The sequence below is a fragment of the Centropristis striata genome, chromosome 14 (genome assembly GCF_030273125.1).
Source record: "Centropristis striata isolate RG_2023a ecotype Rhode Island chromosome 14, C.striata_1.0, whole genome shotgun sequence".
In the NCBI taxonomy this organism is placed as follows: Eukaryota; Metazoa; Chordata; class Actinopteri; order Perciformes; family Serranidae; genus Centropristis; species Centropristis striata.
The window spans coordinates 22,763,661-22,791,087 of record NC_081530.1 but is presented as its reverse complement, the minus strand read 5'-3'; the positions used below and the strand labels follow the sequence as shown (position 1 = coordinate 22,791,087).

The 27,427-nt window shown below is 39.6% G+C and overlaps 1 protein-coding gene across 1 annotated transcript; it reads right to left on the bottom strand.

The window, feature by feature from the left end:
* Positions 1-7,570: 7,570 nt before the first annotated feature.
* On the bottom strand, positions 7,571-26,651 carry chrna11 (cholinergic receptor, nicotinic, alpha 11). Its single transcript, XM_059349093.1, has 10 exons — positions 26,582-26,651; positions 24,360-24,499; positions 23,858-23,902; positions 22,817-22,926; positions 22,164-22,243; positions 19,705-19,872; positions 19,426-19,620; positions 14,575-14,661; positions 12,118-12,227; positions 7,571-10,109 (listed from the first exon to the last, which is right to left on the bottom strand). Exons 1-10 carry the CDS (start codon positions 26,631-26,633, stop codon positions 9,372-9,374), a joined length of 1,725 nt encoding a protein of 574 aa, XP_059205076.1. The 5' UTR covers positions 26,634-26,651; the 3' UTR covers positions 7,571-9,371.
* Between the last annotated feature and the right edge of the window lie 776 nt (positions 26,652-27,427).

The window sequence follows — 27,427 nt, the reverse complement described above, 5'->3', positions numbered from 1 at the left end:
AAGGGAGGAAAGGGAAACTTCAAAAAAATTTAAGTATAGAAATAGATGTTAGGTTGTTTTAAATCAGCTTGTATTTAATCTAAAAGTTAGACAGACCAAATCAATCCTTGTTAACTTAATAAACTGTTTGTGGTGTACTAAGTTAATGAACAAGCTAAATGAAGTGAGAGCAGAGACATAAGATGGATCAGCAGCCAATAGTTGAGTTCTTTGACATGCAGCGGGGAGGAGGAGAAAGTGAACCCTCTTGTCGTTCAATATGAACACCTCCTCGAAACAGTCGACTGATTTTAACGTTAGAGGTGCAATAATGTCCTCAGACCCACAGAGTGGCTGCTTACCCAGTGGTCACACCTGAGGAAAAATGTGTTAAGTCCACTTAACGTCCACTTGTGTTGAGGCTTTAGTGAAAACAGTGTGGGAGTCTCTCCAACATGTCATTCTCAGTTTTACACAGGAGCAGCTGTGGTGGGCTTAAGCTGCTGGATTTATTCGTCGCCTGCCTTTTTTTGTGTGTGTTTATCTACCGTGCCAAGCAAATTGCTTTTTTGTGTCTGTTCCTTGTCTGCTTCTCAGAAAAGGGGGATGGATCTGAAATCTCAAATAACATTATATAACAAAAAACTCTAATAATTATGTAATGTATAATTAAACAGCTTCAAATCAAGACTCCTAACACACTTCATGCATAGAAGTCTTGCTTGTTTTCCCCCATTTTACTAAACCCAATTGAGTTGCACTGAATTGCAGCATTCTCCAGAGAGGAGCAGCTGAGGACGAGTTAGCTGCGTGAGGTATAAATATGTCACACAAACTTCAGTTGTGTGTCATGAGATTTAAATGCAATTTCATGCTTATTAATACTTAAAAAGCATTTTTTTTTAATTTCTAGAGTTGCAGCATTTATGGCATTCGAAGGTATACACTTCACAGTAATTTTTGCGGTTTCTAGGACATACTTGCTTTCTTTTAAATGTTTTAGTCACAGGAAGAAAAAAAGCAACATTTCATGATGTTGTCAGACACTTCATCATAATAATCTGAGCCTGTCTGTGTAAAAAACGAGCAGTTTTAATGGATGTACATTGATGGTGTGCAAAGGGATTACATTTACATTCTGGTAAAAATAGGGTCCGGATCGTAGGAAAGTTTCCCTTTACAGAAATGAATGAACAGATGAGTCTTAGGTCATTATTCACAGTTCAGTCCATGTCCTATATTCCAAATCACATACATTTTTCGTACTGCAGCAGCTCTTACAAAGTATGTACTTTTGCATGCAATATGCATCCAATTGAGACACACTCCTCTATCAAACATTGCACGTTGAATTTTGACCCTCCATCTAATACATATGCTGTGCAGAGGATTGTGGGTTAGAATAGCCAGAAAAGCGAGCTGGCTTGCTAACAGATGTAGTTGGACCTCCTGATGTTTTTGGCATAGTGCACACTATGTATTGGAACATACTAAATCTTCTTCTGGCACACTAAATAGCATGGTAGTATGGGTACTGGAGAGATAAAAACTTTATTGATTTCCTCGGGTTGGAAAGTGAGTAAATTCTTCAATAACTAAACTTATGCCTTTGTCAATGCCTGCAGGTCCCCAAGTAGAAATTTGTTGAAAGTAACCTCATGAATTAAGTAATTTCTAGCTTTCCTTGGCATGTTGAATTCAGGGTGTAACATTAGTACTGTAGCTAGTATTATAGAGAGTAATCAGCCACTGTTGACTGATTGTTTAAAAGGTCTGTGTTCCTCAGGTCGAACACCTCGTGTCCACTTAACCTTGTGACCGCGGCGGCCCAGGCTGGTTATACGGCGGTCTGTAAAGTGAGTGAATGTGGCTTGGCAGGATTAATCAAGCCTAACGACACATCTGTAGGTAGGCTCGCTGGGAGTAGTGAGCATCAATCACGGTCTGGAGCATCTCCCTCTCTCTCTCTCTCCCTCTCTCTCTCTCTCTGCTTCTCGTCAGCTGTATCGACCAGCGCTTTGGGCCCTTGGTAATTAAAAGGCATTGATCGGCCTCAGCCGCAAGATGTCGGGGAGCTTTTTTGCAGCAGAGCACGCTGGGACCCTTAGAGAGAACAGGTGTGCATGCATATGTTGTGTGTGCATCTAAATATGTGTTTTAATATGTTGTGTGTTGTGCAAATGTTTAATGTAGCTTGTTAATTAATGTGTTTCCAGGCAATGTGCCTCATGTGATATCTCTCCATCTCTGGATGTGCTTAGTCTTTTTTTCTTTCTGGTTCATTTGTATGCTTCCCAATGATTGCATCTTTTTAGCTTACATATCGCCACCCCATTTACACAGTTATAGAGCTGTGTGAGGCCTAATGTGCCTCCAGTGAGCTTCAGTTGAATTACCCATCTGGTAAAATATCTAAGGCCTGGGAGAAAGCTTTAGGTCAGTGCGCTCTTATTGAATGAGAATTGTGAAGAGAAAAAAAACCCAAAACAACAATAACTGATTGATTCTACGCATATGCAAACCCAGAGGCTCATCTTTCCCATCGACACACACACACACCAACAATCTTCAGACACGTTCTCCCTCTTCTTTTATTCCATCTGAGTGAACACAGTAAATCTAAGTGCTGCTAGATTGCTGGCGCTGCACATTTTTCGACCTCAGAGAGAAAGAGACTCAGCCCGTCAAACAGGGAGCCTTGGCTGGGCTGAATAAGGAGCAGCACAATACTATAAATACACTTGTGACTCTTTAACCAGTCTGGCATACTAACAGAGTGACACAGTGAGGGCCACACACGTTCCCCGCGCTTGATTGACATAAAGTTGCATGAAAATATACCACTAATTTCTGTATATATCTGTCGTATATATTTCCTTTGGTGTGATATACTGCAGTGGCCTTTCATTTGATGCCTGTGACTGAGTTATGCTTGTCTGAGCACCCATCTCCCCTGCCTCTGTCCCTCATAAATCCGATGAATTACCCCGTATGCCCCCCCTCCTTTCCTCCATTAACCCTCCCCTCCTCTCCCTCCATCCCATCCTTCCCCCTCCCTCTCCTCTCCTTCCTGAACGAGTGATCAATTAAGACCCTGTCCAGCTCTCGCTGCGCGTCAGCACTTTCTCTCCTCCTCTTATGCCCTCTCTCTGTCATTTTTCTCTTCTTTTTTGGGTGTCGGGCCAGCCACTGTCAACACAGAGAGATAGGGAGCAGACCAAAGGTGGTAGAAAAAAGAGGATATCCTTTATTTTGAGGATGAGAAATGCTCTGTACAGATGTGAGTGTTTAGGTGTCAGTATGTGCTGGAAGGAAAATATCCTTTTACAAACCTCGAGGCAGGAAGTTAACTTTCCGCCTGTGAGATGACTTGACTTTAGAGAGGAAGGGAGAGGAGACAGAAGATGAAGAGATATGTATAGAGATGAAGTATTTGTTCAGCTGTCTCTACAGTAGCAGGTCAGGAATTTAGGAAACATCATTTGTCCTGTTGGATCTTTGCGTTAATCATTAATGGATTTCTTGAAGAATAATTTCCCGGTGTATATTTTTCTTAGTGTCAAAAGTATATTTTTCTTAGTGTCAAACCCCATGAAAATACCAAACCCAACAACACTTTTATCCTACTAACAAGAGCTGTCTGTATCCACCTTTTTCCGAGCCCCAGTGACACCTTGCATGAATTATGGATGCATCTTCCGGTGTGCCTGTCACTGAGTAGGAACCAGCATTTTCCATGGTAATGTAATGATATCCCTTTTTTATATAGCCATTAGGGGAATAAAACACCTGGGAACTGGTGGAAAACCTCACCCGTTACACCTACAACAGGATAATGTGATCATACGAGGACGACTGAAAGAGTAGCTTCAGATAATGTACACAAGCCTATTCAGCTACTTTTCGTGAAAATGTCGCTACAGATGAAAGAATAAATGGCAGAAAAAAAAAGAGAAAAAAACTCATCCTAAAATCTATATCAGTTGAAGTGTAGGCTTTACCTTGCCATCAAACAGCCATTTACACAGGAAAACTGAAACCACTATCTCCAACTATGATCTCTTCAAAGCCACCATACTCCTTTTGAAAAAACAGTAATTTTACCTCGCAGAACACAGGAGTTTCTGTTCTCCTGCTGCCTCAATCGCTTAGCTTGTTTGTTGGCTTTCTTAGTGTCTAACCTTTAAAAACTAAAGTCACACAGTAACACAAACAAAGTAAAACAATCGAGACTTGAGGCAGCTGTAGACCAGCAACTTCCATGTTCTGCAGTATTCAGTTGTACAAATGTACATCACAATGATGATCAAATTGATAAATGTTGGTTTTTTTAAATATACACTTTGATATCTGAATTTTCTGCATTTTGTTTAAAGTAGAATTTTACACATGGATGTAATGGCTTCAGTTCTTAAATGTGTATTGTGAAAATACAGTCATGGAAAAAACTATTAGACCACCCTATCAAGAAAACCATGGAAAATGGATAAAAATCAGCTCTAAAATTAAACTCTTATGAACTATTTTTGTTGTTATCATTATATTTGTCCAAACAAAGGTACCTTTAGTTGTACCAGGCATTAAAATGAACAAGAAATTGAGGAAAAAGGGTGGTTTAATAATTAATATAATAATAATTATTTTTTCCATGACTGTAGTTCCAAACAAACGCTATATTTGTTCCTCTTTGACTAACGTGTGCCACAGTTCACAGCTGTTTTAGGAAGCAATTTGAGTGTTTTTAAATAAAAAGAAGCTATAATTCTGACTTGTTTTTTAAGGATTATTTCTTCAGTAGGAACAAATGGGCATGAGGCCGTCTGCGACAGAATGCTGAAGTATTGAGAGACAGACGTAATGCATCATAGGATTAGGTTTCTCTCATGGGATTTGTAGACAGTATAAAAATTATACAGTAACGCTAGCCTTATCCTTGAAATGGTTGATTGGTTTTTGAGGAATTTCTCCTACGGTCTGACAAACTGAGGGATAACTTCTTTGTGTCTGCACTTACAGTTTGAATGTACGGCTAAATAGTGAGCTTAGCTATCTTAGAGTATCAGCTACTTGAATGCAGGGAAACACACTTTATCCAGGGTTAAAAACATTTGTTTTTGACAGTTATGTGTACGCAGGATGGGCACGTATATGTGCAATAAACTACTATTTATACAACTGTTTTCACAAATACAGAAAAAAATTCTACAGCTGAAACAATTTCTCCTGACACCTTTATATTTGTTACAAGTGTCTGTGCACAATAGCTCTATCCACATGAAATTTCATATTGAGGAGAATGTGACACTATCTCAGAATCAGTGAAGCGACAAGAGACTCAGCAATTACCTGTGCTGAATTGCACAGGGGAGAGATTTTAAAGATACACTTTCAGCTGGATTTCTGTCGATTCGAGCTACTTTGAATGACTCACCCTGCTCTTATAATCTTGGGCTTTGTCCAAAATCACTCAGTAACCCTTTCTATGAAGACCACATCTATACTGCATTATGGAGGCATTCACACTGAAATATAGGGCTTTTATAATGTTCCCTGACTACACTCATAAACACACATAATGCTTTCTGATCCAGTAAGTTCAAATGTCTTATGGTTGCTCTTGTTATAAGCTAGAGGTTGACTGTTGGGGCTCATAAAACATTATGGCTACCTGTTCTCACCTAAACACCTCACTATTTTCATCCCATATTGAATATAAAGCTTGACAAAATGCATTTTGTGTTTTTCTTCTTGAATTTATCGTCTCAGTTTTATATCTGAAGGTTCTGTTTCTTAATCAGACAAATTTTTACTTTAATTCTCTGCATGATTTACAACACTTTGATGACAATTATGTTTTTTATGGATGCATAAATATGTACTTCGATTCACTGAACACATACAATAACATTTAAAAGTTAATGACCGACAAGGTGCCCATTATCAGGAATTAAAAGACTATGGAGGGCATTTACCTTCTCAAGAAATTAAGACTATTCATCTATGTTTTGCAATCAAAATCTAAAGTTTTTCTCAAACCACAATTCGGTTTTTCTTGTTACACTAAAGGGTTTGTCTAATGCCTGAAACAAATATTCCCATCCCATAAGGTTCACTTCTCCAGTAAACATGATGAAATGAGAGAATCAGCCAGAAAGCAGAAATGTTATGCTTCAAGGTCAATAATTTTACATACGGTTGATAAACAGTAAATATAATTTGACAGTATGGTAAACCACAAGACCAGCCATGTCAATGTCCCCAAATCAATATAAAAAATTCCATGAAAACATGATATGTCACGTGTAACATTAATGCTGGCTGCAACCTGAAGCAGCGAGTTGAATAGTGAATGGGATGTGAGATGATTACTAAAATAAAGTCATTAAAAAGTATTTTCACCACTTAGTGCAGAGGGGCAGTGTACTTCTGGCAGCCTGTGTGTTACAGCCTCCATCCGACGACACTCTGGGTTAGAAAAAATTGCAATAAATTTTAGATGAAGGCTTTGGCCAGCACATTAATTTAGAACACTGAAAGGTTTAACTGGAGCTACTTAGTAGGTCTCTATTGTCAGGAAATAATAGACACCCTACAGCCAATCAGAATTGAGCATTCAGCTAAACCGTTGTAAAAAAAAAGAAAATCTGTTTAATTTTACAGTAAAATACCAGCAGCTGTGGTTGCCAGAACTTTACCGTAAAAATTACACTGAGTAGGTTTTGTACTGTAAATTTAAATGTAAATATCAGCAAAAACTATAATTTAGACTGAAATGTCCCTTTATTTTAGGGTAATTGTGACCTTGTGACAATATGCTATTTATCCATTATTTTACATGAAAATTTTATTGCATTTTTATGCATTTTTTTTTATGCCCTATTTGTCATGCAGTTTGGCAGCTTTTTACTGTCATTTCTACGAACATTTTTTTTACAGTGTATGATACTGCATGGTCTATTACAGCATATTGAGCCCTTGCTACATTTGATTGTTAAGGTGAGTATAGTATAGGTGAGAACATAAGTGGTCTTAATGTGTTATAAACCCCATCAGTCAACCTCTAGTTTATAACAACTCAGAAGTATCTATAAGACACATAAGACACCAATCATTATTGGTCACACCTGTAATGTTTTATGACTATTGTTATTGTGGATTATGTGTGTTTATCATTAAGTCATTAAGGCGTCTTCATGGAACAAGTAATCAGTCAATCCCTTTTTTAAAAATGGCTCTATTTCCTTTGTTACGGTGGACCTGAGAGCTCACAGCACTGCAACTCAAGAAAACACATGTAAATGCACAAAACACATGCAAATAAGAAAACATCTTCATCAATTGTGCAGCATTCAGAAAACGCGCTGCAAATACCACAACACAACACAATAGTGTTTCCAGAGGACACTTATAAGTGATGCACATGTCTGCACATGCTTGTGATATTATCACGTTATTTCAAAATAATGATAATTTACATTTTAACATTATAACGTTTGCATCGCTTTTTCTAAATGCTGCACATGTGTTGTCAAATTGATGAAGATGTTTTCTTAATTTGTTTGTATTTTGTGTTTTTGCATGTGTTTTCTTAAGTTGCAGTGCTGTGAGCTCTCAGGGCCACCGTACTTTGTAGTAGTGTGACTGTTTGCAGAACTGTTACATGACGCAGACATTTCACTGTGTGTTGGGTATTAGAAACTTTATATAGTAAAAGAGGAATGATTTTGGACACAGCAATACAGTAAAAAAAAAAAAAAAGCAGAGTGGAAGTTTCACATAGTCTGATCTCTCTATTAATTAGAAATTGCGTAATAAGATTTGTACTTCTTGATCCCATAGACGTCCATGAGTCGGGCTAAGCCAGGGTAACCTTGCATTCAGCACATATTCAAACCTCGAGCAGAGACACATGAGAGTCAAATACCCTTCAAACCCAAATTAATTAAAGACATATTTTGTTTATTGGTAACCATTTTCCACAGATGCCTGCTGGCTGAAGGTCGTACTTTGAATTTAAACCTTTTAAATCAAGACTTCATCAACTGCAATCAATTTAATGAAAATACAGCTCCATTAAAGTCTCATCTTTCACTTTAGATAGATGTGAGATCACTTGTGAAGCTATAAACCCCTGAAGGGATCTGACAGAAATGTGATGGGATGTTGCTTCTCCGTATAAATTTGGGGATTTTTGAATTATCTTATCTCTTTCTTGTGCCACTCGTGTTCTTTTAAAGACCTGACCTGTCGTTTCAGTAATTAAACCTAAATATGAAATCCAATGAGTCTATCTCATTGATCTATTAGGACCTGCCAGATACAGTTAGGTAACTGCTTCATGAGATATTACTGGCTTGAGCCTCTGCTGTGGTGCAGCCACTGGCCATTGCGTTGTTGATGACCGGCTAATTCAGTTTCCCGGTCGTGATAAGCACTGCACACTGTGGCCGCTGCAGAGGAGCTTTTGATCTCTGCTGATTGTTGCAGATTAGCTATCGTCTCAAAGAGATAAGGCCCTGGGAAATTTAAAGTGGTTTGCGAGCGAGAGAGGGGACTTCATCTTTTAAAAGCTTATTAGTCTTAAAGATTATCCAAGGTCTTTCAATTTGACGGTCATTAGACGGATCTGATTGAATAATAGATGAGATCCTCCTGTGTTCCTCTCTGCCTCCTGATCTTCGGTCCACTTTTGCATTTCCAAACATCAAACTGCTTACTCCGACTGCCGAATGTCACAAGAGAGGAAGTCTCGTTCCTTCAGGGCCGCTCTGTTTTCTGTCTCTGTCAAAGTCTTTTTCTCCTCTCCCCGCCCTCTCCTCCTCACATCACTTTAAATGATGCAGTCTATCCTCAAAATGTGGGAGTGAAGGACTGTCTTCCCTCCTCAACAAAATAAAACAGCCAAATGTCTGTCTTATTTATCTTTCTCTGTCCATCTGCCTGTCCCTTTCCCCCTCTTACTCTCTCAATCTCTCCCCTGCTTTAAGAGCTTCCTTACTTGCATTGGACTGATAATCTTTTCTTTCTGTCTTTTTCCTTCCCCTAATTTTGGGGGGAAAGTCTTCGAATTAACCACAAGAATCCATTTCACCTTGTCAAGGATCTGATAAAGCACCCTGCTCGTCCTAATCTCATTTTTGAGTTCACTCTGTAGTCCCTTCCTCATCTGTTTTCTTCTTATATTTCAGTTACAAAACAGAATGTATTGCAAAGAAAACCATTTGTTTTTTTCTATTTCCAAGTTCCTTGCAATCACAAATCACAGAGCCTACAGTCCGCTGGAAATTGTGTTTCCTTGGATGCGGGCCGCCTCCATCCTTCATCCTATATTTAATTCCCCTCATCCCTTCCTTCACGCTTCTCCTCCTCTTCTTTTTTTTCCTTCTTTGCTTTCAAACAAAATCCTTTGAAATAGCTTCCACAAAGTTGGGAGCAGACATGAGAATAGAGATGGTGCATATGATGTTGAAAACGCTGAACGCCACCAAACACAGACGATCGATTACAGCGCCTGCAAATTTCCACTGGTCGGCCATGCTCTCCGTCTCGTCCTGCTCGCGGAAACGGTCCGCCATGTAACGCACCTCTTCCAAGATGGCCTGTAACTGAGGGTCTCCTATCCCCGCAGTGGAGCACCCTCCGAGCCCTCCGGTTCCACCTCCAAAGCCCCCACCACTGGAGACAGTGCTGGGACAGCCTACAGTATCCATATTGGGGGTAGGAGGTGGCGGGGAGCTGCAGAACTGTGACGGGAGGTGTGGAGGCGGGCTTCCTGCAACCCGTGGAGGCCCTACGGAGATGTTATTCCTCTGGAGAGGCTCTGAGAGCATTGAAGGGTCCTCCATGCTCTGGAAACCCATGTAAAGAAGGTTCCCGTTGTTGTTGGCGCTGGACTGGGCGTGGAGGTGAGGATGTCCTGCATGCAGGGGCCCCGTTTGCAGAGGAGCCAGGTTCTGTGGGTGCAGCGGATGGAGGGTGGGGTCTGTTGGATTTGGGATGCTCCCGCTCTGCGAGCCCGAGGAGCAGCGCCGCAAGTGGGGGGCACACGGGGGCCGCTCGGGGTCGTCGTTCTCTCCCGGCCGCTTCATACGCAGGAACCACGCTACCCACTGCAGCAAGACGAGCTGCACCTGTAGAGAGAAAGAGAAACCGAGATATGCAAAGATGAGAGTGGAGGACAGGAACAGCAGAGCGTAAGAGCATAAAGGAGGCAAAACAAAATAATAAGAAAGCTGTAAAGCTCTGAGAGCCACCTACTCATCTTGACCTTCACATAACACCAGTTAAGCTGGGCGAAATAGCCTCATTTGTCGTGGATTGATGTTGCTGCTGTTTCCAACCTTGCATCTTGTTTCAAAAGCAGCTGCACTTGTATAAAAAGGAGCATGAGATCCCTGTAGGGACGCAGAGTTAAGGGCCTGAGGCAAAGAAGATTTTTTAGCTTTAACTGTATTTCCAGCAGAGAGGATACTTAAAAAGACAGCATTAAATTTAAACTGTGGAATAATTGAGACTGACTGTCAGATTACAGTGCAATGAGCTTCTAATAATGTCTCAGTAAACTGCAGTATGAAGATAGAAAGAAGATTAGCTCCCTCCAAGTTGGTACAAATTTAAAGCTTGATCTATTTCCCTCTCTCTCCTCCTAAATAACATCAAAACTAAATTCTCTCTGAAAAAGTCTACATGCCCGCTGAAAGGGCATATTGGCCCAACAGCATCCAGATGGGTGTTTGGCATCTAATGAGAAGCTAATGTCCAGATGACTGCTCAATTAGTCTCCACCGACTGTGTTTACTGGCCAGGTAACAGTCCCTGTAGCTGCTGCTGTTGATGTTGTTTTTGTGCGGGCTGCAATTATGAACTGTGCTGGTTCGATGCACTCATCTGAACCACATCAATTAGCTCGTTAATTGGCCGTCAGGCTGTCTCAACAGGCCATTCATCAACAGAATGTCCTTCAATGTGTCGATATATGCAGCATCTGCACTCTCACGTAACCAAGTTAATATACATATAGCGATAAAAGTAGACCTTTCCATTTTCAAAGGCCATCCCTCCAGAGTGCTGCAGGGTTGATATATTTTTGTAGCTCAACTGGGAAGTTAGCATCACCCTGGTTCCCTCAAACCAAAGGGATTTTTTTACTGGATTATGGATTATTGTGGGAAATAATCCCTGTGGCAGACAAAAGTGTATCATACCTACACGTTTTGTTCAGCAAGAAAACTCTCAAAAAATGCCTGTTTTATAATTTTTTCCCAAGCATAAATGCAACATTTGGCTACTACACGTACAACATTTAATGTCCCAACAATCCCTAAAGTCCCATTTAGCCACTTGTCTGCAACTGCCTTTTTCTAGACACATTAAAGCTTCAAAATTTGCTAAATTTGACATATTTTTATGACTTAGATCAAGACATGAAAATCTCATAAGCTTGTGTTAACTACAGACCTTATTTCAGGCATCTACTGTAATTATAAACCCATTCAAATAAATCAATTGAGTTGCAAAAATGTGGAAAAATGCTAGCTTACTGCCAGGCTTTAGGACTCAGTCGTGTGTTGATTAGTATTACAGAAAATGTTCCTTCTCGGTAGTAACAGTAGTTCTCTTAACTAGTTGCATATCATTGCATATGCTGTGCCTTTTTTCCACATCTCACATTTTTATTATGTTCACATTAGTACAAAACTTTTGTTTAAAAAAAGACTTCATGCATTTTTTAGTGTAAAACAGAAGGCAAGAAAAAATAAGAAGAGGGAATGAGTCAAATCGAATCCGCCTACATATCCAGAACGCTTTGAAAGGCACTCCTGTTGAAGTCTGTGGCGAGGCATTTGATGAACACGCTCAGGCAGACTGACACTGCCGAATGAGTCACAGCCGAAGGAAGTCAGAGAATGAAAAGAGAAAGGAAGCCGGCTGAGGAGCACAGGTAGCTCTGACAGACAGATGAAATGTTACTGAAAATGGCAAGAGCATGATATGAATGATGATGTGGAATTGAGATTAATAATAGGGTGGCATCACATCTGAACAAGGGAGAGCAACCATTCACAAGACTTAACCAGCTGGAGAGCATGATGTATGTAACTGATAATGCACTTGAGGTGATGACGAGTTTGAGCTCACCCATTTCGGCATGTTTCCTCCGTTTGGATCGTGGTGGTGATACTGCAGAACCACCACTGTGGCGATGACTGACATCCCAACGATGATCATTATACTGGCAAAGTACTGACCTGAGCGGAGCAGAGTACGGAACAGCGTTATATTTCATTTTGAAGTCATTTCACACACACACTGTAATTTCCTATTTCTGTATTGACAGCCATAGCAGGTTATGATCTAGCACACAGGCAAACAATTAACTCTTTATTGTGCAAAACTACAAGGTAAAAGCACACCTTGTTTTATTCAAAATGAAATCCTCCTTTGTTAAATACCTCCGTGCCAACCGGGAACCTGCTGCCGACCCCGCTGCCAGCTAGAAGCCACTTTGTGTTTGTAAAATCAACAAACAGATTAAGACTGCATCGGGGTAGTTATTTTTAATTAAAAGAATTATGCTGAAAGCAGCACTCTGATGATTATGGCTCTACTTTTTCTTTTTTTTGTAAAGTTTTTAATGACCAGGATTTGTGTATTTAGGCAAAGATGGCCGTGCATCTGTCTCTGGCTGCAATCTTAGCTCACAAAATATAATATCCTGCACTGTGCCTGCAATCAATTTAGCCAATTAAATTTTAAGGCGAGCAGATGGCTAAAATTATTGCTGGCTTTTGTTTGGGGCATTTGTAGCTCTCCAACCGTGTAGTAATATGTTGTTATTGTGTGTGTGTTTTTTCTTTATTATGTGTAGTTTTGACCATCCAAAGATGAGAGTCTGAGGAGAGAGAGTGTGACATTCTGGACAGACTGTTAAAAGCTCTGTGTGGCAAACTGGGGGTTTTAAGCCGTGCAGCAGGAGCTCTGTGGATGACATTGTTGGCCAGTTCAGAATGAAATATCTCAACCAGCTTTGGATGATTTGCCAAGAAATTTTGTACAGTCATTTGTGGTTCCCATAAGACAAATGTTTATGACGTAGCTCCTCCATTAGGCAAGTCTCTGCATCACATTTCATCATATCATTGGGGATGCGTAGTAAAATATGATCTGAAGGGTTCAATAGCTGGCTACCAATCATAGAACTCAATTTGTTTCACTGATTCATCTGTAGCCGGCCTTGGATCAGAATATATATTTTAAACAAAAAATAAAGATATGAGTTAAATACCAAATCATACTGTGTAAATTTAAGGCAGAGCATCAACAGTAGCTGACTTTATTGGTGATTATTACAATATTTTATTATTGCAAGCAGATCTTTAATTAAAGACCAAAAACAAGTGATTTCTGTTCTATTGTATTTATTAGAGGTGGTGGGGGGAAAAATCGACAGAGCATAGTATTGCGATGTTTTGCGTGGAGATATTATATAGTAGATTAATTTCCGACTTTTTTTTCTTTCTGGAAGCCGTACCAGGCTCACTTTTAGGAATGTACTGGAGATAGTGGTATCATAAGAAACTAGAAGATCTGAGGAATCTATAGGCACCATGCGCGTCTGGCAGTTGTAGAAATAACGCTACATTTTAATGTTTCATTCAAATTTTTTTTTATGTTTCATTTCAAAAAGACTCAAGTGAGATGAATAGACTGATCATTTTCTCTTATTTGACAAAACTATTCTTGATTGAATTTAATATTGTGGACACAAAATGCAGTTAAACAGTTAAATCGCAATATATTGCATCGCAATACTCACCATATCACAAAATGCTGAAAATCGCAGTAATATCGTATCGTGATTCAAGTATCGGGATAAAATCGTATCGTGGGGCCTCTGCTGATTCACACCTGTATTGTATATCAGCTCCATCTAAGTGCCCAGAAGGTTCTGTCAGGCCGAGCACACCCCAGCAACATTTGAGCAGCTTCTTCTGTATTTCCAGCTCCGTCTGCTGTAAACCTCTAACACTGCAGCTCTAAAAACATGTCTCAGCCTTCATTTAAAAGCTTTGCCATCAGGTTACATTTGTGGTTTTGAGTGAAATGTGACAAAAACTATTGGCCTGAAATCTACCCCAAACATTCAGGTCCCCCCTCAGGGTTGTAATAACTCTTCATGTAGAGCCATCATCAGGTCAAAGTCTCATTAAATCCACTATTTTGAGTGATTCATTAAGAAATGCAAAACTAATGACATTCCCCGCAGCCCCAGCTGTACTTTGCATCCTGCGCTAATAAGCACTTATCACGCTAACAGACAGCCACCAGAGCTCAACCAGAGGCCAGTTTATACTGTACACCACGAGGAATTACTACGGAATAATAAAACACTTGAGACCAAATATTGATTGTGACTGTCAGATGGAAGCTTCATGCAGTATATATAACCAGTAAAACATCTTCATTTCATATTGAACATCATTAAATGTTGTTGCGGCAGTGCGTTTTAATTGCATGTCGTAAGTCCTGTTAAAGAAGTAGCTCTTTAGGGAGCATGTGAACAAGTCATGAAAACATGCAGTGTGTCTCACATACCTATAAGAGGGACGGAGTCAGACGTGGCTGGCATGATCTCTGCCACCAGCAACATGAAGACAGTAAGAGACAGCAAGACGGTGATCCCTGCATATAGATAGATCATCATAGAATCATTTTTATTTTGTTGGCTTTCATGAACTAGGTGCTAAATATAAATAAATATTAAGGAAACAAGAGCTTCAAGTCAAAAAACAGCAACATAAATTGAAAATATGAAGAATAGAAAAAAGTCAAAATACAAACAATATTGAAAAATATATGAAAAGTAGAAACAATTATGTACAAATATACTATAAAAAAATAAAGGGAAGGGGCTGTAAGATATGGAAGATATGGTCAGGTGGCTGTGCATACGGTACTGTTACAGATAGATAGATAGATAGATAGATAGATAGATAGATAGATAGATAGATAGATAGATAGATAGATAGATAGATAGAAGCTCATGCTGGCACTACATTTTGTTAAGTAATCAATATCATGGTTCAGTCTCCTCCCCGCAGTACCTTCTTGTGAGGAACTACATTAGTCTGTTTGGTATTTTGATAAATGATCACACTCCAGATGAGATCAGGTTCGATTTATGTAAATGGCCGGCTAATGCTATCGTGAATTTCTTTTTGACATTCTGTACCCCTCCTGCAAAAAGCACTTCCGCTTCTCTTTTCTTTTTTAAGTCGTCCTAACTCCGCCTGCACTGAAAGTCATCTCCATCTTCATTTATCCACCTCCACACTATCTGTCTCACTTCTCCAACTGATAGAATTTAAGGAGTGCTTTGTTGGCATAACTGTCTCCATAGAGAAGCATTTATTAAACTCTTCGGCAGAGAGATAAAATATGATTCCTCTTTCAGGATATTAAGGAAATTAAAAATGCTTATTTTATGTTGCTTTTTCTTTTGCAGAAATGACAGTTATTCTCTTTAAAAGCATGCTCCTCTTCACCCTAAAGGCACTTTGGTCCCCAGGTCTCCTCCATCATGCAGAGTGACAGAGTATTTTCCTGGAAGGCAGTGTGTAAGCTCTCTCCTCCTAATCAATTCACTAGCCTTAATTACATCAATAGGTTAATTGGCCGTGTGTGTAAGGCTTGGCATTATTTTCAGTGCAGAAATGCTGCGTAATCCATCCTGGTATTGAGGTTAAGGATATGCTTTGACAATGATGCCACGGCTTCCCTCTGAGTTTTCTCTTATTCAGACATGAACAAAGCAAGAAAAACAACTGTTTGTAGTGTTTATTTACTACAAGTGTTGCTGATCAAATAGTATTTATAAAATAGTTAAAGTATTTTGCTTTTTAAAAAAAATTATTTTGGTGTATTTAGTGAGCGGTCAGACTGGTACAAGGACAATGCAGTAATCTAATATCAGAAATAGGGCTGCAATTCTCAATTATTTTCTACCATTAATCTTCTGACTATTTTTTCGATTAAAGGTAAACTACGCAGGAATTTTTACTGGCTGTTTGTTAATACAACATTGAAACTTGCACCCTCCTCTCCATCACAAAGAAAGTAATAGAAAATTCCAGATTCACTCTCGTGTTGGAACGAGTTTTGTCCGCTTGGCATTTCACTTTGCAATATTTGCATTTTTTCTGCGTTGTGTCCACTATTTGTAGCTTTGTGCCCAAAGGGTGACGCCCAGTAACGCCCCAAACACAGTAAAATGAAAAAAAAGAGAGAAAATGCAGGCGGAGGTCAGCGCCTCTGCAGAAACAGACACGCCCACACACTTTTAGTGTCTCATAACAAGACTTTGGTATTTTTGCTTTAAAAAAGGTTGAAACAAATAATTAATTGTCAAAATTGTTGCCAATTATATTTCTGTTGATCGCCTATTCATTCACAGATTCATCGACTTATTCTTTCAGTTCCTGTCAGATAATTTAGAGTCTTTGCCGTCTAATGTCTGATGAGCTGAACACCATCCATCGTAAAACATATGAAACACATATTAAAATGTATTTGCAGCTGCTGTTCGATGGCGCCACTGCTTCCTTTCTCTCTCTTCCAGCCTATTATAGTGCGATTTGGTTGTCTCCCACCTTTCCCTCCTCATCAGTCCTCCCTCTCCTTTGTGCTGTCCTGTCTTATCCTTTTCAAATTTTTCTACTGTCTGCGCTTCCTTTTCTCTACCTTCCCACATCCATCCGTCTCTGTTCCTCCTCCTCGCATTTCTCATCTTTCTATTTCATCCTGTAATCCCTCTCCACTCTCAGCTCCACCCTCTCTTCCTTTGGTTCCTCTCATCCCGCCCTGAAGTCCTAAGCACCACTGCTTCATTTTTTATTTATTTATTTGCCTTTATTCTAGGAAGGTATGCTTGTTGTGAACACTCATTTTTAAGCAGTCATACTATATCTATTTATACAATTACACACGGCAGCACCCAAGTTCAGAAAGAGATACTTTCCTGCTTTCCTGAGTCAAATCTACCAACATGAAAACAACTCTTCTCATGAACACAGTGATGATCCTAGTCAAGAAGAGGCAAAGAAGACCTTTGAGGCCTGTTGTACATATAAGGAAATTGCATGTATGACAGTTAGTTAGTTAACAGTATCCAGCTGCTATAGTAGCCAGAAGGTTCCCCACTTAGGATTGGGCACTGTTCACATTTGAACCACTACCGATACCGGGATTCAGTCCCTGTACCAGTACCCAACATTTAACTCTCTCTGTAATAACCAAAATGTGAAGTCAGTTGTGAATATAAGTGCAATAATAACATTCATCATGACATCATCCATATCAGACAACAGCCGTCCATACCGAGACGTCTAATAGACTTCTTATAGACATCTATTCCTAGATGACTAATAGACTTCTAATATACCTCCATATGTAGACGTCTAATAGACTTCTAATAGACCTTGATATGTTGATGTCTAATAGACTTTTAATAGACATCTAAAATAACTCTATACCTAGACATCAAACAGACATCTCTACCTAGATGTCTAATAGACATCTATTCCTAGATGTCGATTAGATGTCAAATAGACCTCTATACCTAGATGTCTAACAGACTTCTATACCTAGAAGTCTAATGGACTTCTAATAGACCTCTATACGTAGATATCTAACAGACTTCTATACCTAGAAGTCTAATGGACTTCTAATAGACCTCTATACCTAGATGTCTAACAGACATCTAATAGACGTCTATACGTAAAAATATCTAAAAACCTGTAAACATAGACATCTAATGACCATCTAATAGACATTAGCTATAGATGTCTAAAAGCTGTCTATACATATATGTCTAATAGACTTCTAATTGACTTGTGATAGATATCTATACGTAGATGTCTAATAGATGTCTATATCTAGATACAATCATTTCGCCAACATGCTGGGAGTAAACAATAACTGTCTCAACGAGATGCACTCTCAGGTACAGATGGATTTAAATGACCAAAGTACAAAGTTTGGGACCCAACCCTAGCCCCACTTAGCGTGGTTTGGGGACAGCGATTGTGTACTATATAGCCCCTTTATAGGAGGTTTAGGTGGGTTTATGTCTTTGCAAAATGTGCCAATTTGTGTGGCCATTGGGGTGCCTTTTTCCAAAATGTTTTGGGTGGTGCCCTGAATATCTTCCTGGTTTACCTCTCCGGATGATGCACCTTGCCTGTACATGATGGGGGTTTTTTGGTGTAGTGTCTGAGGTTGTTTTTACTTTCCTTTAATACAGTCATGTTACCTTGTACTGCAGCTGGATTCTTGTCTTATTATTAGATCACATAAGAGTTGTCTGGAAAATCCATGTTGTCAGGCTTTATGTAATGCTTTTGTGCTTTGGATCAGTCGATGTCCTGTGATGATCTATTTACAGGCGTAGCTATAAGTGCGTGTGACGACTTGGACAGTTATTTTCAAAACAACCGTAGCAGCACCTATAGGGGATCGTATGGATGCGGTAATAGCATTACTTATATCAGAACTGGAGAGTATTTCTTTATTGAAAGAAGAGCAAAAAGCATCACTGATGCTTTGTGGTAGAAAATATGGTTTTCATTCTTGTCTGTGACAGCCAAGATAAATAGATGCTTTATCAAAAGTGTCTGTCCTTTTCTAAACAGTTTACAATGATTATCATGTGTTTCTCTATAACAAAACATCTAGCATGTCAAGTTATCAGTCATGTAACTTATATATGAAATGATTATAGATGTGAAGCATACAGTATAAAGCAAGATTATCGTCTTTATTATCTTTGTTAAAAATACTGCAGGAGGGACTGTCACTCCATAGTGAGGCTGCACAGCAACAGTCGTCACTGCAACAAAAACTGATGAGCCTTCAGGCTCAATCCATTGTCAGCGCTGATGCACAGATGCTTACTACTACAGAAATGTGTGCTGTGTGAATGTCTACTCTTTTCTCATAAAACATTTGTAAAGCAGATTTTTTCTGAAAAGTAGAAAGATCTGTGCTTACAAGTGAGCCGTTTTTTTTTTCTTCTCTGCCTTTGATGGCGAGTTACTGCCAAATGTACTGTAGACTCGTGGAATATTGTGAAAACCATTGGCAGGAATGTGTGCATTTATGTGTTGTCTGTGTGGAGCCCAATTATAAAATCCATAGTGCTGCTTTTGATCAAAAACTCTAAAAGGTACATTTAAGAGTAAATTATATATATATATATATATATATATATATATATATATATATATATATATATGGAAAGAGGAATCAACCTCAGACACGTAATGACAAAATAGGCAAATTCTCCAAACTAACAACTCCTAAATTTCCACTTCTTGTGACCTTTCGTTCCACTACAGCTGCCTTTTGTCCACCTATTTCCTCCACTATTGCTCTTTCTGATTCACTCACCCAGTGAGATCTTCTCCCCAGAGTCAGCAGGCAGGACAAAAATGAGCAGCGTCATGGAAGACAGCAGCACGCAGGGGATGAGCAGGTTCAGGGCGTAGTAGAGCGTCCGCCGCCGTATTGTCACAACAAACGTCACATCCGGGTACGGCTCCTTACAACAATCATAGAAGACCTCGTTTTTGGTGCCAGGAACTCCTGGAAGTACATGGACACAGGGAGAAGTTCAACATGTTGATTTAAGATTGGATGTTTTACATGCAAAGGTTTCACCGCACTTACCGATTAAGTCCCATTCTCCATTGGGCATGTAGCCTGAGATGTCGGCATCATTCATCTGGAGATCCAGCAGCCAGCCGTCATACGTCCAAGAGCCGAACTTCAGCTCACACTTCTGAATGTCAAAAGGGAACCAGCGGACGTCCACGTTACATGTGCTCATAAAGATTCCTGAGAAAATAACAAAAGAGAACAAAAGAAAAGAAGGCAGGGGGTTAAAGCTCTGCAATCAATTGACTAAATGACAGCATTGACCCCTGCAGTTTCAGAACAGAGGTGACAAGGGAAAGATTACCCTGAGGACCACTTGTGTTATGCAGAAAACCTGTCCTGAATATCAAGTTGCTTGTCAGAAAGAATCAGTCATTCATTTCATATCTAGCCAACTCCAAGGACTAAGTTCTGAACTCAAGAACCTCAGATTTTATATAGAAAATGGTGTGAGTGTGCGCTGTAATCAGATTTTTATTAACATTGTGCAAGTCTACAGAGAGTTTACTGTTCTTGAAATTGAGTTTGGGAGCTGGAGAAGTGAAAGCAAATACTAGATTAGAAACTACCTTCCATCAAAGAAACTTGTATAAAAAAAACTTGGCAGTAGAATTGTCACCAGCAGGTTTTTAGATATTCTGCTCTGCACACACAGCTGTTAGCTATAGGCCAGAGAGGGAAACATCAACAGCGACACTGAAAAATGAGATTGTTCACCGTGCTCTAATCAGATTACCGCTTTATTATGCAAAATAAATGCACTCACATGCATATGCGTGGGCACACACAAGCACAAAATCACAGACAAAGACCCACTTGCACGCTGGTGTCCAGCCCCAAAATGAAGAATCACAATGATCCTCGCGGTGGTCGCTGGCAAGCTCGTAAAAGTAATTACTGAAATAAACGAATCAAGCCTTGTTGAGACGTTCAGACGCTCGCAGAACCAAAATGTCAATGAAGCCTTACAGCGCTCAAAGACATTCATTATGAGGCATGCAAATCAGCCTTCAGACTGGAATGAAAGCAGAGTTTGGAGAAAGGAGGTTAGCAGGTTGAGGGCTTGTTTCAAGGCAGAGGTTGATCACAAAAATGACATCAAATTAAGTAGTAGCTGTAAATTTCCTCCCTGTGCTCTCCCCTGATACTGACACCAAGTTCTTGCCCTTGCTTCATGGGGAGGATGTCTTTATAATTACTCCTGTTATGAACTTCTGAGGCACTAAACTCTAAATTGCACTAATCAGGTAAAAGTAGCTCCATCTGCCTGCACTTCACTGATCCGCACTCCTTCATTCAAAGTATAATTTTGTACCCTGCCTCTCTCAGATATCCAGTAACCTTGAAGCAACGCTCACAAACACGACACCTGGATTTTTTTTTTTACTGCAGCTTGGAATAATCTCTCTCACTCTCTTGCCGCACGACTCCCAAAATAAAACTCCATCATTCTGAAAATCACTTCCCAAGAAGGCATTACAAGACCCGGAGACAAGATTTCCCCCGTTTGCAAATGTCACCCAATCAAGATATGAGCTAAAACCTCTGTTACGCGCTTATCTCGCGTTATACCATTAAACCCAAACATAACACGTTTAACTCTGCAGCTGTGAGAGGTTTTCCTGCAAATGATAGTGTGCAGCCAACACCTGAGATCCTCCGCCTTTGAATTATTTACCGTGTGTCAAAGCTCCTGCTCCATCCCTGCCACCCACAGACCTGTTGTCTTTTATTTACTGGTAATAACAGCCCAAAAAGACCTCAGGAATTGCAACCCGGCTTGTGTGAGCGTGTCTAAAAAGCTTGCTTGTTCTTTTTCCTTTTTATCTTCTACATTTCTCTATTTACTCCCTGTTCTCTTTCTCATTGTAGTAAAACCTCTCCTCTTTATTCTACCAAAGCAGAGCACCATTTTCTTTTTATTCTCTCCCTAATTGGCTCCGATCCAAATTGCAGCATTAGGGAGCTGTATTTACATTCAGCAGCAGCCTATTAATAAACATGGCTGCTGAATAGAATTGATAGGGTGGCTTTCTGAGCTCGCAGTCCTCGACTTTTACTTCAGAAAGCCATTTCAACTCAGCCCCCGCTAACACCTGGGATCCAATCTCAGCCCGCTGTAATCTGGCGTATAGAGAAACGACTGAGAAAATACAAAGTAAAGACCCGTGGAAACCCAGAGGAGCCGTTACTTTCACACTTGCACGGCTCTTGCGTTTGGGTTAAGACAGGAAACGGAGGAAGTAAGCGCCTCCTATTTATAGGTGTTACTCACAGCGCTGGGAATGTGTAAGCAGTGAGTAAAAGATGCTGTTTATACTGATAAAATATTAATATCAAATGTACAAACAGAGGAGACATGCAGGGATTGCAGAGCAAAATGCTGCTATTGCACCACAGGGGGATGACGAAGTGATGGGAAAGAGATGAATAGTGAGAGAAGGAATGAATGAAGAAAAGAAGAGTTTCACCTGGAGGCAGATACTCCGCGTAGCCGCTGGAGTTCACCAGAACATTTGTCTTAAAGGTGGAGTCAAAGTCGTCATCTGCACTGAGGAAGGACAGGGGAGGAAGTGACACTACTTGTTGGAATATAATGTGTATATATGAGGTAGGGCTGGGCGATATATCGATATATTCTTAAATGTGATATGGAATTAGACCATATCACACTGATATAGTTCAATTTCTTTTCTTTATATATAAATGCTGCCCTTACTAGGGTTTGTCATATTAAGTTATTTTGTAATTTTCCTTATTCTTTTCTCATATTAATGTATTTAATTCAGAAAAAGATTGGCCTATTTTATCTCCTAGGCTATTTTTAATTAAGATTTTTTTTTTTTATTTAAATGTTTAGTTTATGGAGCTTTGATTTTTTTTAAAAAGGTACTCCTGTTGTTATGCAGTATTTATGTTCACTTAAATAAACGGTTTCAATAAAATTACTTGTGACATGTCATATTTGACTTTGACTGAACATTTGCTCTCATTTTGCAATAAAAAATCGGGATAGAAATCGAATATTGATATTCAGCCTAAATATATCGGGAAATGACTTTTGGTCCATATCGCCCAGCCCTAATATGAGGCGTGTGTGTTGAGGTGTTTATGCGTGTTTTACCTGTTGTAGAGCAGGATGTCTGGGGTCCACACCTGGTCTGTCGTGAAGCGCAGGTTTTTAACACCTGGATGTTCACTCTGGTTCCACTGGAGGTAGTGGTCGAACCAACTCTTTAACACACAGACAGAAACAACCTGAATTACAGTGGAGGACACACTGCAAAAAAAGAAAAGTTGGATGAACTCAAAATTTCAAGGCAACAAACTTCGATAAAATTTTAAGTTGGACAATTAAACTAAATATTTTAAGTTTTGTTTTTGAGTTTGCTCAACTCTGAATTCAGATTTTTGTCAAAGTTATAACTAAGTACTAACTTATGATTTTACATTGTAATAACTTTTTATCCTTACTTCTGCTAACTTCTGCAATGTGCTGAATTGGCACGATTGTAACGCCACTATGAAATGTCAGATAATGTTGTGACCACAATTTTGAGTTAGCATTGATACGCTAACGGCTACTCTTGTAGCTGTAACAAGCAGCGCCGCTAGCATCAGTTAGCCGCTAGCATCAGTTAGCTGCTAGCTTTCGCTAATGACCGAATTTCACAACAAAGAAATAAGAGTTAGCAGAACTATTTTCCCTTGTTTTGAACCCCAACTTAAAGATATAAGTCACAACAACTCACAAACTTGTTTTTTAACATACAACTGGCTTCCTTTGTTGTGCTAACTTACATTATTGCCCTAAATGTCAATAATTTATGTTTCCAAGTTTTACCAACTTAAGTCACTGTTTTAGGCCAAAAAATACAAGTTGGCTTTTTTGCAGTGCAGTACTGACAAGCTGCTTGATCTATTTTCAGTTTAGATGTCAGAGAAAAAATCACAGACATAAATCAAATCATTCAGAGAAAATATTCCTTCTCTATATCTCCTTACTGTTTTATAACAGCTCCACTTTCTTTTAAAATTTAAAGATATTATCATGAGGCTCACAGAGTGTAACTCATGATTATAATTTACATGTTAAAGACCGTGTAAACTAGTTCAGATAAAAATAACCTCCAGCCATAATAGCTGAAAATTCATTCATCCTTACCATCCGGAGCCACATGTTAGAGGTGAGCACCTGGTTCTTCTCATCCTGCAGAACATTTAAAGCATTTTTAGCTCATTTCTTATCTAGAAATCATTACTTCTATAAATCACAGGCCAAAGTGTAAAACATTATTTTGCATCATTATAAAAGATTACAAGTTTCCATTTTACCTCCAAATCCACAAATAAATCCACAAATATATATATATATATATATATATATATATATATAAAAACCTCCAGTCAGCATTGTTATTAACTCAGTAACAAGCTTGGAACAAAATTATGATTTTAATTCTCTTTTTTTTCAGGCTAATTTCCATATTTATTACCAAAACAAGACTAGAGGCTGAAGAATCATATTGTTGTCCAAGGGGGGAAAAAAGCTTAATAAAGCAGATTAAAAACATCATACTTTAATATTAAAAGTATATTTTGTCACACTCTGTAATTCAGCAGCAAAACAACTACTGCTGGATGATGAGGGGTGAAAAGAAACCTACCACGTCCATGATCTGTATCATGCTGAGGGAGAAGACGACAGTGAGAGGGTGGGAGTCGTTGCCCACCGGCCGCTCCATGCGGTTGTAGTCCTTCAGGAGGTTCTTCAGTAGGTTCCTCTGGTGGGGACCCTGCAGGGACACTGGTAAAGGCAGAAAAATATATGATTTAGATAAGTGAGGGCAAGTTGCACTGCACAGTAACAAAACGGTTATATATTAAAAGGTTATTAATGATGGATGCATAAAAAGGGCTCAATGACAGATTAAGTCTGAGTTTCCTGTGAAATGAATAAAAACGGCTTCAGCCTTTAAGGAAAATCTCCAAGAAAAACCTCACTGAGGAATCAAATGAGACTTTGGGGTTGGAGTACAGTCAGGCAGGGACTGATGCTGAAAATAGAAGAGGGAAAAAAAACATGTTGCTGATCAAATCAGAAGATTTAGCCCTCAGGAACTGAACTTCCTTATCTATAAATACCCGAAGAACAAGACTAAAAAAGAAACGCTATACAGAAAAGAGAGAGGAATGGGATTTTCTGATGAAATTAGCAGAATTTTTTTTAAATGATCCTTTTTTTAAAACATTACTCACACTTATCTTGACTTTTATGGTTTTGAAGGATGAAATATGTAGACGAGGTCCTGCTCCTCAGTCGGATTTAAATATTTTACATTAATATTAAAAAATGTAGATGGAAATCGACGAACAGGAGGAAGAGTCAGGGAGAGAGCACAGAGCAGTCAGTAAACAAAAAGTAATCTAATTAGAAGTAGTGGGAAACCTTATTAGGACATAATTGGCTCTAATGAACGTATAATTAGGTTGGTTTGAAATGCTCAGATGTAATACACAAAAAATTTGGAATAGAGATGTTTAAAGACTAATTGGCTGGACTTGGAGTGTAAGCAGACTGTCGTGTGAATCACAAATGTGCAGACCAGTTTAAAATGTAAAGGATGTGTTGTTATCCGACCAAAACACAGCCAAACTTCATCTAAACTATTGCATTTTTATGATGCGTTATTTAATATTCTAGCTGAGATCCAGAGGTTTGAATTTGAAGTACTGGGAATTAATACGAGAAAATGATGCTCAAAACATGTATTTCTCCAGTTGCAGCAACAGCAAAGCAATTAAAAAAATGAGGTCTCGTATTCGAGGTTTTCACTCAGTCTGGTGTTATATAAGCTCGATGAAGTGCTAGAAAAGCAGATGCAGAACATACTGAATGCGAGATGTTGTCGAAACAATGTGGAGGATGCCTTTTGTTTCTCACTTTGAAGCTTATTTGTGGCGGATTTAAGGGTTCAAGGGGCTCTGGTGCTAAGAACATAACAGGTTTAAGTCCCAGTAGAGCGGTGGCAGAAATGTTCAGACACTCATGGAGCTGAGAGATGGTTTCATGTGACGCAAAGTGATGGAAAAGCCCTGGATGTTCCCTTAAATCTAGCCTCTTTGAAGCCCAGTCTGCAGCAGAACAGAACAGTATTGTCTGAAACTTTTGTCTTGTCTTTGCTTGACTTTCTGATCTAAAAGCATACTCTTAAAAACACAAACAATCTGAAAAAGCATCTCACTGCTGCTACTTGTGCCTGTAGGGAAAGTTCAGCCGCTCTCCTCTCCTCTCGGCTCTGTCATCAAACTGTCAGCCTTTTAGATTCACTTCTGCTGCTGGGAGCCCCGTCAGCTCGGCTGCAGTAACGCGTCCACAACACAACAGGAGAAGGCGATATGGGATCTATACGAGCACATTCAACTGATCTGTGACCTGTTTCCTGTGGAGGTGAGATCCCCCCCTGCCATGCACATAGAAAGAGGGAGTGATGAAATGTTATGACTGCTCAGATTCTTAGACACACTGTTTCTGTCATCTGCCTTGCTGCACAGAATCGATCTGCCTGTTTAAACATCTCATGTAGACACGTCCAACCCTCAGGTCAACTCAGCATATATATCCAGACACATAAAAACACAAAAATCCCAGAAATGTAAACAAGAAAGCAAACAGGTGAGCCAGATTCTCACTTTTCTTCTCCTGGAGTTCTTTTCTCCTCTATTTTTAATGTCTTATTCCGGCAAATACTTCACATATCAGCATCAACAAGACAAATCCAATTCCTGAATTCCCTATAAATTGGCACTTTGAGACCAAAGTGCCGCGCTGCAATTCTGATCCCCCGAAACCAGAGAGAAAGACAGAGAGAGAGGCGTTCAGGCTCACCGTGGATTAAAGCAGAGAATCCAGAGAGGAGCAGAGCCACAGAGTGCCACATCCTGGTGGTGAGGAGCAGGAGAAAAGAGGAGGCAGAAGAGGAGAAGCTCCGGATGCTGAAGGTGGAGGAAGAGGAGGAGGAGGGAGGGAGGGAGGCGAGGGAGGGAGGATGGACTCAGGAAGCTGCTGGAAATCCCCCGGTCTGCATCCAGTCGGCATCAGAGAGAAGGAGTGAGAGCGTGTGCTGGAAGAGACGGAGTGCAGGAGGAGGAGGAGGAGGAGGAGGAGGAGATGGTGGCTGTGGGCTCTCTCTCTCCCTCTCCCTCTCTCTGTCTCCTTGTCTCTCAGGGAGGTGGGACTAAAATGGAGAGCACAGGAGAGGAAAAATGTCAGTGATGGGGGTGAAAGGGGGTTGAGGGTAGAGCCGGAGATGGAGGAGGAGGGGGAGAGGTTTTTATTGGTCTGTTGCCACAAGTTGACCTTTTTTTTAAAGACATTAGAAACAGATGATGTGCACAATTTTAAAACGCTAATGGAGAATTAATCGCAAAGAGTGTGATACGGGAAAGGAATCCACACAGACAGAAAGAAAGTGGGGAAATAGGCTTTACAAACAGGTCAGCAGAGGAGCCAAGCTGAAATGGGATTTTTAAGACTGATACCACTTTTAGAGGGGATTTTTTTTACCTATATGGTGGCTGATATAGTGAATATTTGAGCTGGGATGAAAATAGACCTTTTCTATGTGGATTGTGCACTGATTATGCGCCAAAATGACCATGAAAAGCTACTCAGAAGACTACTTTCATAAACAAATAAATTATTAGAATAATATTTAAACATGTTAAATGTAAA

Bases quoted from the DNA above. Each gene is read 5' to 3' on its own strand.
- chrna11 (XM_059349093.1), bottom strand. From the start codon at position 26,633: ATGTGGCACTCTGTGGCTCTGCTCCTCTCTGGATTCTCTGCTTTAATC. The intron at 24,500-26,581 runs GTGAGCCTGAAC...TGCCTTTACCAG, and splicing joins ATTCTCTGCTTTAATCCACG to TGTCCCTGCAGGGTCCCCAC. The intron at 19,621-19,704 runs GTAAGTGCGGTG...ATGTACTTCCAG, and splicing joins TGGAGAATGGGACTTAATCG to GAGTTCCTGGCACCAAAAAC.